A 19,742-nucleotide genomic window follows, 5' to 3' on the forward strand; every position below is an offset into this window, starting at 1 on the left:
CCAAATTGTTTATGAAGATATTAAACAGCACTGGGCCAAATACTGATCCCTGTGGGACCCCCCTTGGTGCCAGTTTGAGAATGAACTATTTACGACCACCCTCTCAGTATGGCCTGTCAGACAATTCCCCACCCACCACACAGACCACTTGTCTAGGTTGTAATGTGTCAGTTTTTCAAGGAGAAGTCTGTAGAGGACTGTGTCAAAAGCCTTGGAGAAGTCCAGGTAGACAATGTCCACTGCTCACCCAGTATCAAGCAAGTGGGTTACTTTGTTGTAGAAAGCGCTCAGGTGTGTTAAGCATGATTTGCCCCTGGTGAATCCGTGTTGGCTTTTCCCAAACACATACCTCAGTTTACTTGTAATAGTCCCCAGAAGGATTTGCTCCATAGCTTTCCCAGGGATTGATGTGAGGCTAATGTGTCTATAATTACCCGGGTCCTCCCTGAAACCCTTCTTTTAGACAGGGGTGATATTACCCCTCCTTCAGTTTTCAGGCATGTCTCCTGATCCCCACAATTTCTCAAAGATTATGGAGAGAGTCCTCACTAAAACATCAGCCAGCTCTCCCAACAGCCTTGGGTGGATGACATCCAGGCCTGTCGATTTCTACAGGTCAGGCTCCTGTAACAATTGACACACCAACTCTTCCTTCACTGACGGTGGGTCTGTGTCTGCATCAATCTGGATTTTTGTTCCCATGGCCTGGGACGGCACTGGTAAAGACAGAGGTGAAGAAGGTGTTGAGGACCTCTGCCTTTTCAGCATTGTTGGTGACTAGTTCACCTTTCCTGTTTAATGGTGTTTCTATTTCTGCTTGTTGTTAACGTATCAGAAGAACCCTTTCTTGAAGTTTCTGACATCTCTGGCTAATTTCAGTTCAAGCTGAGCTTTTGCTTTCCTAACTGCTTCTCTGCATACCCTGGCAATGCCCTTGTAATTTTCAACAGGTAATGTTCCACTTTTTCGTCTCTGGTATATTTCCCTTTTGGTTCTGAGCAGACCCAGAAGCTTGCAGTTAAGCCAAGGTTGTTTCTTGCTCTGCCTACTTCCCTTGTTTTTAGAGGGGATGAACTGGTTTTGTGCATCTAGGAGAGTGTTCTTGCAAAACTCCCAGCACTCACTAGCTCCTTTTTCCTCCATGGAAGCTTCCCACGGGATCCCTTCCAACCAAGCCCTGAGCAAGTTGGAGTTTGCTCTTCTAAAGTCTAACACCTTTGTCTTGGAAATTACCTTCAGCGTGCTCAGCTTTATCCCAAACTCCACAGTGTTGTGATCACTGCAGCCAAGGCTGTCACTAACCGAATAAATATCACTACAATGGAGAGCAATCCTAAAAGCTTACAAACCACTTATTTGAAAGTGTGGTCCTGCTGCTACAGGCAGTAATGAAATAGAACCCCTAAGTATGTAGCGTTTTTTAAAGAAATTTGCATTAATCCCATAGCAGCTAAATTATTTTTTTCCAATGAGGCACTTCAGTCACCTAGTATTAAGCAGATGATGCATACATGTAAAACTATAATGTAGCAAAGATAGTGCATTCTGGGCAGCCATTAGCAAACCACTTCTAAACAATTTTAGCATCTCAGGCCTGGTTCAGATCCTTAGGCTTGTACAACTTGAGGTTAATTAAATACTTCATATATAAGGACACTTGGAAAGAATTTCATCCTGTCTGTTTGGATTCAAATGTCCTTGATTGGAGGAAGGAAAGAGTTCGCAAATACATCTTTCCTCCTTTGACAGCACATTCAGAAAAGCAGTGCCCTTTGGTAGACCTATCTGTCTGAAGGATTTTGAGGGGAAATGTCTCTAGTCTTTGGGTGAAATGCATGTAACAGCTGTGCTGCAAGTGCAAAATCTACTTAGAGCATCTTCAAAGGCCCTAAAGCAGTTTAATCAAATAAGTTTCTCAACAGCTGTGAAGTCATCCTGCCTGTTTGGATGGGCCTATAGCTGGAGCCTATAGAAACTTGTCATTACAAGGCTTTTACCTCTCTTGAATTTGACGTAGTTTGTAATCAGATGTAACATGACAGCAACAGCTTGACAAGCTGATAATACACTTCACTTGCAAAATTCATGTGCTAAGACTGCAAACACATTTTTATTTAAGCTATGTCATGTTTAGGCATAGCAGGAGGATTTCTTTTTCTTCTGTGGATCTGCTATAAAAAGTCTGAAGAGATCTTGAGTTTTTATCTTTTAAAACATGACTGATATTTTTATAGCCTCTAAGAAAACACTTAACTTACCCCAGTCACACTAATTTATTTGGACAGTCATTCAGATAGAAAGCGCAGGCTGAAAGAGGTTCTCTTTAGTATTTGCTCCATGAAGCATGTGTGCCCCTTTTTCTAGCCATTAGGATGTTTCATAAGCTTTTATTATTTACCATATTGGTGAAAAATAGAAGGAGATAGAGAGAAAAAGAAATAATTTTTTTCAGGTCCAAGACAAAGAATATCATTAAGGAAGTCATTGGTGTTGTGAAAAAAGTTCTTGGTCATTAAGAAAGTCCTGCAGTAGCTTCTAGGGATGATCCAAGAAAAACTGGAGAAGTTTCCCCTACTGATGTAGTATCAGAGCAAACACAGCAATGCCATGCCAGGGTGTCATGCTGGACTGTCTGATGGCTGTGAATCTGTCATCTGATGAGCCTGTTTGGTCTTCCACTCTGTGAAGATGAATAGTGCTATTTGTGTTCCTCTGAGTCAAATCCTGCTGCATTTAGACATTTTCACTCACTTCACTCAAGTAAAATTCTGCCTAAAATAAGTCTGAGGAGTGACAAAGGAGATGTGAGAATCCCCATGTATGCTCTGCATCTGGCAGAACATAGGAGGTGGGTGTTCAGTGTCACTTGCCACTTTCTTTACCATACTCCTCCAGAAAATCCTGAGTGGGTTTCCGTAGGGATTCATTTCCATGGAGTTAGGAGGAGGAGGCAAAGAACAGGGATTCAGACTGCATAATTCTCATTCAAAATAGAGGAAAGCAGAATAAGTTAATAGAATCTGAGTCCTTATTAACACAATCTTTCCTTCCATTTTGAAGAATCCTTCTGTAGGATTCATGCTTAAGAACACTATGAATATTTTTATATACATATATTCAGTTCTACCAACTTCCCTGCTTTGTATCCTCTAAAACGGTATGTCTGCAATCAGTTTTTCTCCCCCTACATAAGAGCATGAGCGTTACTTTCCAGGAACTTTTCCAAGAAAATTTGAGGGCTGAATGCACTGGAATACACTCTTCCTCTCTCTGTACTTTTCTATGTGGGAAAGAAAGAAGAGTTGAGAATTAAAATTTTCAAGCTATACTTATGTTGTTTGCATGCTATCCCCACAACTCGTTAAATAAGTGAAATAATATTATTTTATACAGCCTGGGGTTCTCTTCTAACAGTCTTTCTTAGATATGTGCATTTATTTAAACAGTGACAACATAAATACCGATATTTTTACTCTCACTCCCTGGCTTACCTGCTATTTTATTCCTCATTCATATTCATCATATTCTATGTTGTGGTACTAAACCTTAACAATTGTTCATCTGATTCAATTAATTACTTTACTGGATATACATTGTACAGACTGAACTATCTTTTTTTGACTGTAAATCAGATTTCAGAAACATTCTTCTTATGTTTGTCCCTGGAAAACACTGGACGGAAAATTGCATCTATTAAAACTGCATTCATTATCAAATCCGCAGGAAACTAAGTTTTTGAATTAATAGCAGTTTATCAAGCAATGTGTCATAAAAGGCAGTAACTAAAGAAAACCAAAGTAAAACATTCACTTTCATTATTGAACATTTTTAGCTTTATTATTATAATAGAATTACAGTCTGACATAAAATAAAGAGCTTTTGCTAAACTCTGTAAAGCTATACATGCTTCTGCCATAAACAACCTCTATTAGATTTAGGTTTTATTGCCACATCACTGCACTGAGGTGCAATAAACATTCAATGTCATCTTTTTTAAATTATCCCAGGAGTAAACAGAAACTGTCCTCTATAAGAGTGTATCATTATTTTCAAGGAAGACTTACTATTATTACATGGTTTAGCAAAGCATTGTAAAAAAGCTACATAGAGAATACCTTGTCTTTGATAAACTGTGCAATCAAGTTTATACAGTATAATACTATTGGCATAGACTAACTAAGAGGTGATATAATGCAATCATTGCATAGCAAAAAGCAGACTAGTTAAGTAATATTCACATCTAATGTGCAAAATGCAGACCAAAAGGTAGCTATGAATTGCTAGAAAGTTAAAATGTCATAAATGAACACACTAGTTTAACGCCAAAAATAACAAGATAAACAAGTACACAGAAGTTAAAGAGCCATAGTTTATTTTTTTCTATACATATATCTACACATGATACCAGAAGATGAAACATCCCCTTTTAATAAGCTCCAATCAGATAACTTATCAAGTTTAGACAGGACCAAATGTTAGACAATGAAGCATTATTTAAAAAAAAAAAAAAAAAAAAAATCTTCTCTAAATAGAACATTAACTATTTCCTTTTGTAGATAGAGAACGTCAACTTTTTGATTTCTTGAGAAAGAGTTTAGAAAACATTGCCTAGGAAGTTTGACTCTCAGTACCTGTTTGTCTGGAGGCTGATGTAGCATTGTTTTAAAATTCATTCAATAGCATATATTACATTTTTTTTTAATTGATGCTTGTAAATATCCACCATTCTTCCCATCTTTTTGAAAAATCTTTATCTGAAGTTTTATTTCTAGGAATCAACAGTAATGATACTGACTAGAATTTTTTTAAAGGGAGCACAATACCTGCAAAATGGACATCTTGTATTTAAAGCCCTTACATATTGTTCCTACAAATATATTGCTACAGTAAAAATGAAATGTAGTAAGTTTACTCAATAAAATCTATTTTTCTGTACATTCTTTTATGTATGACTTTTTTGTATTTAATGCTACATATATTACATCGCTTATTGTAACAGTTATGTATCAGCAAATATAGCAGTAATATACAGATGAACTTCTGTCTTAACAAATATTTCACCATTTTTACCTACCAAATATAATCCCATACTTTAGTATTTATGCATGACCTGAGCAGACCAGTCATTAATCTAATAGTATACATTGGATGACATTGTCAAATTGCAAGCTACTGTACACTTAACCACTTTACAAATGAAAATAATTCCAAACACTTTCTGCATATTTATTTTTTTAGGCTTTCCAGTACCACTGAATTTTTTGTTCAGGCTCTAAATATGTTTTATTGAGCATTTAACAACATATTAAGAGCTAAGAGGTGAATCCTACACAATGTTTTAAGAACATAACTTTAAAAAAGTAAAAAAATGTACAATCTCATGCTGCATATTTACATATATTATTTAAATACTATATTTTGTCTTTCTGCTACCCATAAATCTCAGTCTAAAGCTTCTTTTTAATGTATCATTTTATAAAAGAATACATTCAACATATCTATAGCTTGCAAAAATTGATGGTTGGTTTGTTTTTTGTGGGTTTTTTGTGTTTGGTTTGTTTTTTTTTTTTTAACTCTCTAAAACATAGTAATGAGTAAAAGCTCTCTGTAAAAGCATCTAGGAATTGTTTGGATCACACAGGTGATAGAGGTAACTTGGGATCTGCACTTGATTGTGCAACTGGTTTTAAATCTAGTCTAGTGACAACTTAATGCTTAGAAGACGACTGCAGTAAGACAGCAGATTAAAGCATTTGTTACCATTAGATCTTATGTGCTATACAGTGACAAACTGTACCTAGAGTGAGTAGATGTCATTTTTCTTTAAAGAGCATTTAATATTATAAATCAAGTGATTTGGAATATAGAAGAGAAAAGGGATTAGGAAAATAACATATCTTACGGGATTCAGCAAATGGAAAGCTTTAAATCCTTGGAAAGTTTATAAACAGTGGTTGAATAAATGGTACAGTATAGTATGTGTATCAGGAATGTCATAAAGAATATTTTCCCGCTCCCCACAATCCTTTGAATAAAAATATCTTTTTCATGTACATATACAATACCTTTTGGGAACATTCAGTACTAAGCTATCTGCAAATGGTTTCCTTTTTTTTTTTTTTTTTTTTTTGTTACTCTACAGGTCTTTCTTTCCCATTTGCAGAATCACTTTTCCAAAGTATATAGCTTATATTGTTCTCTCCCTCAGACACAGATTTTTTAAATATACAGATATATTTTACCTTTTGTTAAATAAAGAAACCTTTATTTTCTTTAAGACAGAGGCAATGAAGCAAATGGGAATTACTGTATGTGAAAACGGGAAGCAATTCCCAGAGCAAAAGACGAAACAGAACTATACGAATAAATGAGGTTATTGATGTGGGGTCGGAGCTTTTAACTGGGGCTCCCGGTTTAAATAGGTAGCCCAATAGACTAAGTTAAAGATTCCAAAAAGCAATGGGAAGGCTATTCTTGATAGTCGATCAATTTTACTGACGCTGTTAAAAGTTTTCTTGGGTTCTGCAGGTTTTGTTTCTGGCTTAACTTCTTTGGGCTCAATTGTTGCACTTTTAGCAATGGTTGCCAGCCCAGGGTCCCTTGCAATATTAGGGGTGTAGCTCGTAGCTGCAGCTGTGTACGTGTTATTTTTCTTAATAAGAGGATCCTTCACTTTCTTTGGCTGAAGAAAGAAGAAAACGTTTTACTCTCACTATTTTCTTAACAGACAAGATTATGAAAAAGAACTATTAAATTCTCCAATTAATCAAATTTCTACCACAAATTGTAATAAGCTGTAAGGAAGAAGTTAGTGTCTTGATACATGACTCATGCAAAATATTTAGGTGAAGACAAAGACAAAATCACCCATCTGTGTTACTCGTATTAGTTAAACCAATTTAGATGATGGATAAACTATAATAAGGACTTATGCTGATAGCTAGGCTCACTGATCGACAAAATTAGCTTTAATGGTAATCAACAGTGACAAACCACTTATAATTCAATATTCCCTTAATCAACTGTGCTTCTTGACAACTTTAAAAGACACTAATTTCTTAATATAGCTTTTCATTAGTAAGCAAATAATGTTATATGATGCATTCTAACACATTTCATACATTAAAAAATACAATAAAAATATCATGTGACCATGCACTAAAAGAGTGGACTATTTATAAAATGCAAAGCTGACAGCATTCTGTTCACTAATGGTTTGCACCAAAAGCACATGCATTATGGAATAGAAACTTAATGTTCTTGTTTGAATGCTACAATTGGATCATAATGGATGAAATATCATTCCACAAACAAGGACTTAACTAGCCGTATGATTTTTGCATCCACGCGCCTATATTGCTAAAGCAAGAATGTATTGAAAATCTTTTAGTGGACAAGAACTTATTGATCAGAAAGAATATCTAGATTTTTTCCCCTGGGTCCTTATGTTTTCTAGTATTTTACTTCTGGCACCTACTTGTAGGAAAAAAATTAAATTTTTACATCTGGAGATACCAGTTGGAATTCAACTGTCCCTGTTGCAGACAGTCCAAACCCTTCCTCCAGCCACTGCACAAGGATAAACATGGAATATCAGTGGAATGTTATCTGTTATGCTATTTCACAAGATAGCAAATATAACACTGTTTTTGAGAAGCAGATGTCCCGTGGTGGCGATATTTTTTAAAGTAGTCACAGTACTTTTTATGACAGATCAATATAGATTAACAGCTGTATAGACGACTCAGTCAGGGGGCTTTGGTAGAAAATTCTTGTTCAAGAGGTGAACATTTCTGGGAGCAGACTGTGAAGGGAAGCTGCAAAAGCATCATGGCAAGTGGGGAGAGGCTTGTCAAAGAATGACTTGGAGCCCCATGCAGGAGGGAAATGAAGGCTGAAATGCTAAATTTCTGCTACTTAGTAAGAAAAGGTATTCACACAATGGCTCTGATATAGATGCTCTTTATTTCATGACAATAATATTCAGCTTAGCTTGAGGCTAAGAAAAAACTTCAAATTGTCTTAGAATATTTCTGCTGAATAACAGGAATAAAGAGGTTGAAAAAAACACTCAGAAAAGAAAAAAAAAAAAACACAATGTCAGAAAGATTTTTTTTTTTTTTTCTTTTTTTTCAGTTGGCTGCGCGTTCTTTTCTTCCTGAGTAGGAAGGCTGTTAACACACTTGCTGAGTATGTTTCCTTCTCAGCCAGGTACTCTAGTGAGCAGCAATAAATCCAGCAGGCAAAGAACCATTTTACAGAAGCCTCAGAGGAGACCCTTTCTATAGATTTAAATGTCATGAGGAATCTGACCTGCAGAAAGCCCTGACACCAGTTAGTTTGCCTTGCTTGCCTTTCCTTACGTTTGCAGTTAATGCACTCTACCAGGTACCAGTATGTGTTTGCTGACTTATATGAAACGAGACATAAAGACCCTTACTTGCTGAATGCAAAGCCATAAATCTTCCAATGTTTTAAACATTGTTTTTATATTGGTGGGGTTTTTTTTCTGAAAATGTAATTTTCTTTCAAACAAAAGAAATTGCTGATTATAGTACGTATGGTACAGGGTTGGTTATATTAACAGGGCAATATTTACTGTTTAAGGATTCTATTATATTAATACAGCCCATTTTTACAATAGTTATCATGAAGATAGGAGCACAACAAAGAATCAAACAAATTATTTTCAATTAAAGTATCATCAGTAACCGAAAACTCAATATTCACCAGCAGTCATGCAGCTCATTACTGTAAGCTTGTTTTGATACTTCATTCATTTGTTCTACAACACTTTTGTATTAATTGTTGTGTAATTGTCCTAATTTTATTCCTGTTTTCTCACTGACTTATGCAACTAAAATAGAAAAAAAAAAAAAAAAAAAAAAATAGGCATACACTCCTGAATTAAACACAGATATTCGCATACCAATACGTAACATCCAGTATGTCAGAAGTAGTATTTGGGTACTCAGTGTCTAATTATTGTTTATGTGTAGGAATGCTGTGTGTGAACACAGGAGGAAACTCTTTTGGAATAATTACTTACTATTTTAAATAATAAGAATTTCTAAGGGGCTAAAAACCCCCATATAGTGACAAAGCATAACACAGTATGACCTGCTGGGATAGATACTAAGTGATGTTACCTTTTCAGGTACGACGCTTTTGCCATCCCATGCATAGCCTCTCTTTGTGAAGTAATTCACTGTTGCAAATTCGATGAGTGCAGAAAACACAAAGGCATAGCACACTGCTATAAACCAATCCATAGCCGTGGCATAGGCCACCTTGGGGAGCGAATTCCTTGCGCTGATGCTCAGCGTAGTCATTGTCAGGACGGTTGTCACTCCTGCAAAAGCAAACAGGTTTTTAGTGCCTTTAGATCAGTGGCTATATTTTGTGCTCTATTTCTCAACTGTTACAATAGACGGAAAAGCCTTGTCTTCACCCCTAATTTTATAAACTTCCCTGCTAATTGAGGATATCAGATTTCAAATTCTGTGGAAGCTGCAGGATCTTAAATATATCTTTTACCTTTATTCTTTAACATTAAAAAATATTATTCTGTTACAACAAAGTTGGAATGGAAATAATATTTTGAATTGTGGACTAGATGCTACTATATGCTTCCTGGTATTTGGAGAATCATTGTTGCTGTTTCTTATTCATACCCTGTGAATTGTCCTACAGATATAACAATTTAACATTTTTAGTTCTTTCTTGAAAGTCCTACGATATTTAGATAGAAAACTAAAAATCTTGCTTTCGTTCAACCACTCGGTATATGCTCCTTCAAATGTATACTCAAATGCACTAAGGTTTATGTGATATTACATTTATCTGAACTGATGGTTTTACAGATTTCTGTCCCTTTATTCACTGATGCCCTGAAAATGGCAAAGAATTTATGTAAGAACAATTGCAAATTACATTATCATTGTTCTTACATAAATTCTTTGCCATGTGCTGATATCAGAGCCTGTCACTGCTGATGAACCTTTTCCCTTAACTGGCATTGAAAGCAAGCAGGACCGTATTGAACTCACTTTGCTTACAGCTGCTTGCAGAAAAAAAATCTACAAGTGCAGGCTAGACATTTACATCAAATCACATGTCCACAAGTTACCTTGACAACTGCAATGTCATGTATTGAATGTGTCTTGCGAGCTCATCTTCACTGCAGTGAGTGTTAGTGAAAATGTGCAGTGGTCTAAAATAGGCCAAATAATGAAAAATGTATTTACATGCTGGTGTAAAGAGCTTGACTTATTAGTGCCTAACGAGGAAGCAATTTCTTGTCCCTGAGAGGCAACCTAATCTTGTCTTTGACTCATTACTAGTGAGCTTGTTTCTTTTACATAGTAGCAAAACAGGATTTATAATTTTCACTATCTGTGGTACTAAGTGAGCTAAAAGTTGTGCTTTTGTACATAAATACATTCATGCAAAATTTCCTGAAACATTCTTTCACTGCCATTAAGAAATTAAAAAGCTATCTTGATACATAATGATGGCATCAACACAAGACTGTTTACTAAAAAACTGTCTTTTAAAAGGAAAAGTCTCAGAAATGTGTGGGTTCTTGAGCCTGTGAAGATAGCACCTTGAACGTTGTACAGTGTTATACATTATTCATTGTGAAACTAGGAAATTTTGTTCTCCATCTAGGGACAATGAAGTACAGCATTTCAAACTGATGATCTGACATTTCTTTTTAAATGCCATGTGCAAAAAGAGGTAAAATAGGTACAGTTTCAATAGCCTTGACTACAGAGCCCCATCAAAGTCGCAGGTTAATTTTCAGTGAAGTTGATAATAAAAATTCAAAACTAATTTTAGATGTTAATCTAAACAATATTATGTAAATAAAATTTAATTATACTGTCGTCTAAACCATTCTTTTGTAAATGCACATCTGTATATCAACAGAAAGTGTCTACTTGGTTCATGAGGTCTAAGGCTATGCAAGTTTTGATTATTGATTTCGAGAGGCACTGGGAAACTAAAGCACAGATGTGAAGAGTGCCAGGAAAGGTCATTAAAAATAGCTTTTGTTCAACAAGTCTTTCAGAGTCTGCGATTCTCAACATCAGGCCTTGTGACTCTCCGGCTTTGCTATGTCCAGTGTAAATGGGCACACTCTATTCAGCCAAGCAGGAGTGCCCATGGCATCCTGCCCCAGCAGTGCTCCGAGGCAGGGAAATGAGTATAAAAGCCAACTCAGCTGTGTGTTCTTCCACCTCCTCTTGCCAAAGGTGTTCAGGTGTCCCATCTGAACATCACAAAAAAGATTAGGTCATGCAGCAGAAATCTCAGATTCTATTTTCCTTAACTGAAGATTTATTACATCTTCTTTTTTTCTTTTTTTTATTTGTGTACTTGACTTGGATTAGTATCTCCAAAGAACTTGCTAGTTGTTTGTTTCTAATTTTAAGATAAGCATTTGCAAGCAGTGGTTAAAACACTAGGGGCCAACTGTGTAAACTTTAGATTTAGAGTCCTTTAGATTGCCTTTAGACTTCATGCATTGAGTGCACCTATTCGCCCCTGTAAGTGCAACAAGTTGTCGCTGATTTCAACAGGAGACCTTTAGCAGCAGCCTGGAAAAGGGATTGATGAAAAAGAACTTTCAAAGGGCCTAAGGGTGTCAAGTGACCAACACCCATTGGTTAAAGCCTTTTTGACCATCCCATGAATGTCATTGCCGTTGTCAGAAATGTTTTATTCATATACTTATTGTTTTGGAAAAGTTGAACTCTAATAGATAGCTTAAGATATTTTCAAGTCTCTTTTTACAATCAGTTTAAGAGCTTTGGACCTTAAATCAGTTTCTGCTACATCTTCACAATGAAATGTGTTAACTGTTGTGTACTGCACTATGTCCAGGCTCATGCTGTTCTCCAATATAGTGTTATGCGTAACTAGTTTTACCATAAAATTTCTTAAACCTGTTTGGCTTATGACTGCCAAGGGCTTTATAGGTCTTGCTTACCGAATACAGTTCTTGCAGGAACAGATTCTCTGTTAAGCCAGAAGGACACCTGTGACAGTATCACTGTCATGATGCATGGCAGATAAGTCTGGATGACAAAGTAACCAATCTTTCTCTTCAAATGAAAATGTGTAGTCATAACAACATATTCCCCTGAAAACAAGAAAAACAGGCACATTAAAGCTTTTTAAATATACAAGTTAGAGGGCCTTATAGGAAGTATTTTTTCATTATATTCACCAATATTATTAAAAAAAAAAGTCCTCAGATCAAAGTGGGTCAGCTATGAAGAAAACATTTAATGCAGGTTCTGAAGTTCCACTAATGACACAAAACTAAACAGTTCTGGGAAATGCAAATTAAATTTATGTCTTTTCATCTCTGCTGAGTAGTGAATGAAAGTCTGCATTAACCGGTGGCTGTTTAGGCCTCTTGTAAAAGGTCTTATTCCATTAAAAGATGGAAAACCACCGTAATATACACGTAAACATCATATAAAGACTAAATCAAGACAGGCACTCAGAAGTGTTTCAGTTGGGCCAGGCTTAAGATGTAGTTGTTGATGTGATTGTGTCTGCATTACCATTGTCTGTGTTTTATGTAATCTGAAGATTAAGTGTCACTGTTCTGCTAAATCAGTACTTTACTAAATGATTATTCTCTCCTGAAGTAAATGGACAATGCAAGAATAACACAGATTATTTTCATTAGCACTAACTTTTTAGGTGCTACAGAAACATCAGCTGGGTATTCTAATTGCAATTGAAAGGAATCTTGAGTGTTTATATAACTCTATAAGCCTTTTCTGCCAGAGCACAGCAAATATTGACTCATTTTCAGATCATTATTTACATTATTGAAAATGGATTTTGAAAACCAGTGTATTTTCAAAAGATTGAAAAAAAAAAAACCCTATTGTGACTTTTGGGGTGTTTTTTTGAGTATATTGATTCTTCTTATTATGCAAGAAACATTATCTTAGGAAAGAAACAAGTGGACATGTAACTGAATGGAAGCCTCTGTCTAGATTAGAGATGACGTGAAATTACTGTTATTCTGTTTTAAAATGTACAGAAAAAGATTAAATTGGATTGAAAAACTATGTCTAGACATTGACTGCTTATGCACCAAGCATGTCAAATGTCCTTTTCTTTAATTCAGAGTCTAGAAGAACATTCACTTGAACAATCTTGCTCAATGTATAACCCTGAGGAAAGCTTATAAATAAGATGTGACAATACTTCTGGTATGTTTCAGTAGCAAAGGGGGAAAGGAGAATCAATTATAAATTGAGAGATAAAGCAAGGATATACAAGGAAAATTTTATTTCAAAAATAGGACTGGCAGAAGTAGTGTAGTAGCATTATTACTTGAATTTTGCCCACCTTTCTTTAACTTTCACTGAAACAACCTTCTTTTCCTCTGTACCAGAGATAATGATCTTATGAAGGGTGCCAGCCTTGGCTAGAAGAGCCAATAATTTAATTTTATCTACTAAAATATGACATGGCAAGCTATTTTAATGCAATCAGATATAGAATGCTTACAACGGTATGTCAGAATTAATTCAGTGATTGTAGATGGCAAGCTAAGAATACAGAGTGAACACACCACTGTACTCTGAAGCTTTATTTAGCTGCTTAAGTTATCAAAGTATTTTTAACCTCTGGAAAATCAGAAAAAGATTCAAAGCATAAAGGCAATTAAAAAGACAAGGAATGCTCTCATCTGCTAACATTGCAGCAGATCTGAGCTAGAAGTCAGCTAAAGGTAATGCTGTGAGGAGTGAATCATAGAATCACAGAACGGTTTGGGTTGGAAGGGACCCTAAAGATCATCCAGTTCCAACCCCCTGCCATGGGCAGGGACACCTTCCACCAGACCAGGTTGCTCCCAGCCCCATCCAACCTGGCCTTGAGCACTGCCAGGGAGGGGGCAGCCACGGCTGCTCTGGGCAGCCTGTGCCAGTGTCTCACCGCCCTCACAGGGAAGAATTTCTTCCCAAGATCTAATCTAAATCTCCCCTCTTTCAGTTTGAAACTGTTACCTCTCATCCTATCCCTACCCTCCCTGATCAAGAGTCCCTCCCCACCTTTCCTGTAGCCCCCTTTAAGTAGTGGGAGGCAGCTATAAGGTCTCCCCTGGAAAGCAGGCAAAGCATAGGCCTAGAACAATGCCTACAGTTCAGTTACAAGGCAAAAACATGTTTTTAAGTCTTCAAAGTACCAACGGATGCAGGCACTTACTAGAAGATAGTATATCTTTGATGAGGTTTATTTAAATAGCTGCAGGACATGAGAGTAGTCCAGCTATTTACTGAATCTTTAGCTCCCCACATTTTATTGCTTGCTTTAATCGAAAACCAGCCACATTCAAGACAGCTGCTGACCACTGTCTAACTTCCCAGCCATTCCTCTCTAAGACTGTTTTCAAATATTTGTAATTCAGCCATAAAATTCCCTACAAGCTAAAATTTCAAATAGCTCTTGAACAAAGTATTTCATATATTCGTAGTGTCTGATCACTAGGCTTTCACAAGTTGTAGCACAAGTTATAGCTTAAGCATCTTACATTCTCTTAACTCTTATTCTCTTATCCAAAGAAGTTAGAAAGAAAGGTATTTCTTTTTAGCTTCCTTGGGATTCCTAGTCTTCTACAAATAACTGTGTTGAGCAGATAAATTTGGTTTTCACTTTATTTATTCCATGAATTTTAAATCAGTTTATATGTATTACATAATATGAAGCATTTAAAATTGGTCACACAATTCCTTCAGCTATACTCACTCAGTGTTTCCATTGGTTGTCCATATTTGAATAATTTCAGTGCTCTGGAAGAGTTTGTGCCTGCGCTCAGCACTTCTGTAGCTGCAGTTTTTAACCAGCCCTTAATTCTACATTATATCACAATAATTGAGTCAAATGTTCAGGTGATATAAACAAACCTGTGCCCTTAGAAGAAAACACTTGATTATTCGGTAAGTTACATCAAACTTATTACTCAGTATTCTGTAAACTGTTTATAATAAGCCCAGTTTATGAGGTAAGAGCCTAAAATTACTGTGCATGACATCAGACATAAGGTTTGAGGTGGGGAATGAGTTTAAGCTATAATACTTTTTCTGTCACTGTAGGTAAGAAATAAGGCTTTCCTTGCTATTAGTTTCAAACAAAGTATTTCTCCTTTACTATTTATGCCATGTATTCCAATAGAAAAACTCTTAAGAACAGCATCCTTTCAGCAGACTTACAGAACATTAGAAAAAATTATACCATTGTGGGTATAAATCCTGATGATTCTCTATGCAAAGCAATGTTTTCAAGGTGGCAAAATAATTGTATGTAAATAGAAACTCGCACAAGCCTTTTAACCATCTGTTAAGGTACTTGTAAAAAAAGATCACTTTAAATTCTTTCTGAGTCTATACGGGTTAGTTGGAGAACAACAGGGAGTTTACATACAAGTAAAAAAATGGATGACTCTGCTTAAGCAAAACAGCAGCAATGATTATTATTTTGTTTAATGAATTCTAGTTTTAAGCCTGTAGTACCTGCATATTCCATTGCCAGCATAGATGAATAACTGTACTATAAAAAAATTGTAGTCTTTCAAGATTCTCTTGTCATAAAAAAATCAGTATTTGTAGTTATGTTGTTCTAGATCCAGAAATAAGGATAGCAGATGGCCTACTAGCAAAGGAAGAAATTAAAGAAAAAAAAAAAAAAGTACTTTATGGATTCACCAAATCACTTAACAGTTTTGAGAAAGTTTAGAGTAACACAGTTGCACCCAAATTCTTGGAAAATACATGTCTGGAATTCCAGACAACTATAAATATCATCTTAAAATTGCCCAAGATGTTGTAGATTCCTCTAATGATCCACAAAATCAGCTGCACAAGCGCTTCATTTTCTTCTTAATAAAAGTGCTGAGAACTCTTAAGTGAAGATTGTCAACTCCTTTTGTCTTTTTGTCAAACGAGTCATCACCTACAACTCTAAAAGTACGGAGAGATTTCATAATTTTCATTGCCTATGTTGTATCTTAAAACAGAGATGATCAGAGGGCAAAGATGTGCTTGAGGGTTCTGTTGAGACTTTAGTTTTGATAACCATTGTATTTAGTTCCTGATAATGTTTTTCTGCATCTAGACAATAGTAACTTTATTTCAGCACTTATTAATTATACTGTATTTAACTTTGTAGATAAGCATGGTAAAGAGTTTCTTCAGGTAGTAAAAGGAGGCAGAATTCAAACCTATGAAATATCATGAGCAAAACATTTTTTTTTATTAATTCTTTATGGAAACGCATGAAGAATTTTTACATTTCTTATGTTTGCCTTCAGTTCTGTTGAAAAATGTATTATCTGCCTTTTTGTAACAATTTACAGGGTGCTCCTGAACTATATCTGGTATTATCAATTTGGTTTAGATGTGCTCCCAAGCTTACGATCTCTTCTGATTACCCTGCCACCTTTATAATGCATCCAGCAAGCAGAGGATTGGTGATGAGTGCAAATGGACAGGCACGCAGGTTGCTGAGGTCTTTCTAAGTGAGTAGCTTCAGAACAGAAAGAGCAAAGAGCTCGAGATCTTTGCTGTTGCTCAGCAATCCTATTGACATTTCAGCAAAGGGCAGCTGGGGTGAATTATTGGCTCCACAAAAGCCAATGACAACATTTCTAGCTATGGCCAGGCCAAGAGTTCTCCTCTTTTCTTTTTGCTTGTCTGATGCATGCCCCTATGCTCAATAATGGAAGAAGTGAATCTATGGGAGCCGTTGTATTGATATTGTTCTTATGCAAAGTCCTTAGTACTGCCACCTCACTTACTTCTTTTATGATTACATCAACTGAAGAGAAGTTTCCAAGCAGTAACCTGAATATTAGTCCAATGGAAACTTTTGTCTGTGAGAAATATTGTTGGCTTAATAGAGTGAATGAATATATTTTGGCAGGCTAAATAAGATTCAGACGTGATTTAGAGTTCACCTTAAATTGACTCACTTTTCCTTAAATGTTCATTGACTTTATGAATGACACATTAGAAGGCTTGGTTTATGCAGGTATAAGTGTACTTTTCTAGTTCAATCACAACACCAGGTGCATTCAAAGGAACAACTACTCCTAAAGCAGTGTTTTCTTTTGGTCCATTGAACAGTCAATCTAGTCAACACTTTGAGCTCCTGCTCATGCCCAATGCTCAGTTTATTACTGAATTTAGCTCTTTGTGCCCCTTCCAAATTCTTATAAAAAAAAAAAAAAAAAAAATCCATCTTGAAACAAACACTGCAAAGTGAAAAAGCAAAGGTTTTTAGCCAGCTTCAAGGTTACAGATATGTAATACAATATCAGCTATATTTCTGTATCTCATTAATAGTTTTGGAATTAAAGCTAGTGCTAGCATTAACACACCTAAATCCTGTTTGTATTCACTCTCTAAATACCTCCTTGAGAAACTATGTGCTTGCTTTTAGGAACTTACTTCACTGCCCCAGGAATATGATCTTTGTGGATTCATGTTCTTATACTATTTTTTTAAGCTTATATAGTAAGCAGATAATATGATAAGGATATGAGGATTGCTTCTTTATAACGTAAATTACTGTTTTATCTGGCTAGATCTGTCACTATAGGAAGCTTTTTAATCGTTCAAATATTTTAACTACCAGCTGAAGTAGGAAAATAATCCCAGGATATGTTGTCTTTTCAGAGTAATGTTTTCCTAATCTGAAGCTCATATATTGCAGTTTAGCACTCTCACTCGTTGATCTTTGTATTTTTTTGGCCTGCTCTAAATTATGTTTTGGCAGTTAAATATGACCCTTCCCCCCAAAAAATTTTCACAGACCTGTACTGGACTGAACAATTCCAGAGTCCACAGTTTGTCCAAGCAGATCATATTGGTTCAATCGAGAGCCATCTTCAGCCACAACCACTGACCTTGCTGGTTCCCGTGTCCATTCGTACACAACCTCTGCTCTGGTATAAGCATCTAATTTAAAAGAAATACATTGCATTTCAGCTTTGCAACTTCTATTGCCATATGGCTTTATCAGAACAGTGTTTTAAGCAGGAGTTTGAATATTAAATTCTCTTTAATTATCTGTAGAAACCCATGACTGTCTTACTGGAACTTTTTATTACGGGAAATATAACTGATTTTGTAGGTCTATCCATATGATGATTAGCTAAACATCTACTGTAGGGCTGGATTAAGGTTGGTCCTCAATGGCGTGAAAATCTTTCTCTGTCTTACATCATTCCTACCTACGTAAAATCTGAGGAAACAGAAGCAAAAGTGAGATGTGGAGTTTCATGGGCATGCAAGGACTCCAACTCTTTTTCCACCTTTTAACTACTATCAAGAAAGATGAGCCACAGTCTTTTCGGTTAGTCATAATGTGATGTTGTCTGGGCCACTGTAAGAAAATCAGTCCTTCTCAGAGTGGCTTCAGTGATCTTTTCATCATCAGCCTGGTTAGATCTCTCCATTTGGTTATACTCCCCTCACACTGTCTTTGCTGTATAACAGGCATAGCAAACATTTCTGAGGCTGCCTAAGCTCAAGTGAGTTTAAATCACAATTTATCTGTTTTTTTGCTTTGGTTATTTCTGGGAAATGCTCGCACTCAACTTCACATTTATTTGAGTCTTGAACAAAGCAAAAGAAAAATGCTGTGAGCTGTCCAAACCTGAGTAGTCTAGTATGTTACATAGATAATTCAGTAGCATACTACATATGCCATCCAGGTGTTTTATGCTCTTATTAGTATGTTATTTATGTTATTTCAGGAATAAAGCTATATATAGATATTTTTAATCTTAATCCCATTGTAAAATTATTCTGTCATTTTGCGTAGTCTGGAGTCTGACAGCTCTCGCTCCGAGCAGTTAGGGTGGGAGTTAGTTGTCTACATAGAGGCATCTACTGTCATTCTTCACACCTAAGAGTATCCAGGAACTAAGAGTATTCAGTATGGGACTGAATGCGTGATCAGAACCTATATAAAGCTTGTACCCACCAAAGTCAGCTGGAAGCCAGTTGGGAAACCTTAGGGCATCTAAAATGACACTAGACTCCTACCTACAGGATGAGATTTCCCCTTTTTTTCAGTACGGGCAAGCAGGAAAGGAAGAGGAGGAATCTGATTCACTTGACCTCATTTGTGAGTTACTAATTTTATCTTATCAATGTAAGAGATAACGGTTAGTAACTGAAGAGGTGGCATTGGATGGAGTGTGCTGGTAAATTAATTGCATGGCATTTGATCCTGCATTATTGAAGCAGAAGGGTGCTTTTACTCTCAGACTTCATATTCCCCAAGCACTGTAACATATACATAGCTTTTTGGAATCAATGATAAATGCAAATCTATGTCTTAATAATTCTGACCTTAAAAATAATGGCCTCAGTAAGTACAAGAATTGCTAATGTAGACATGTCTAAGACATTCAAAGCCCGGCTGGACACGTTCCTGTGTGATCTACACTAGGTTGTCCTGCTCTGGCAGGGGGGTTGGACTAGATGATCTTCTGAGGTCCCTTCCAACCCCTAACATTCTGTGGTCCTATGATTCTGTGAATCTAGTCACACAAAGAAAGAGAGGCAATAATTATACTAATTTTCATGCATTTTACTTGTTCTGGAGCATAAGAGTAGTTTGGAAGAGAGAGGACTGATTTTCTGAGCTGCTGAGAACCTGTGGATTGGGCTAGAAGGAAGGGAGTACACTCAGCAGTACTG

The 19,742-nt window shown here is 36.2% G+C and overlaps 1 protein-coding gene across 1 annotated transcript in view; it reads right to left on the reverse strand.

Moving 5' to 3' along the window:
* Nucleotides 1-6,373: 6,373 nt before the first annotated feature.
* Nucleotides 6,374-19,742, reverse strand: part of GABRA1 (gamma-aminobutyric acid type A receptor subunit alpha1) — a 40,083-nt gene continuing 26,714 nt past the window's right edge. Inside the window, exons 7-10 of the mRNA XM_086471253.1 lie at nucleotides 17,847-17,990; nucleotides 11,996-12,148; nucleotides 9,150-9,352; nucleotides 6,374-6,682 (exon numbers count right to left, since the gene is read on the reverse strand). Coding sequence (XP_086327379.1) covers nucleotides 6,374-6,682; nucleotides 9,150-9,352; nucleotides 11,996-12,148; nucleotides 17,847-17,990 — 809 coding nt within the window. The remainder of the gene's footprint in view (nucleotides 6,683-9,149; nucleotides 9,353-11,995; nucleotides 12,149-17,846; nucleotides 17,991-19,742) is intronic.

This window comes from Leptosomus discolor, chromosome 10 (genome assembly GCF_034619465.1).
Source record: "Leptosomus discolor isolate bLepDis1 chromosome 10, bLepDis1.hap2, whole genome shotgun sequence".
NCBI lineage: Eukaryota > Metazoa > Chordata > Aves > Leptosomiformes > Leptosomidae > Leptosomus > Leptosomus discolor.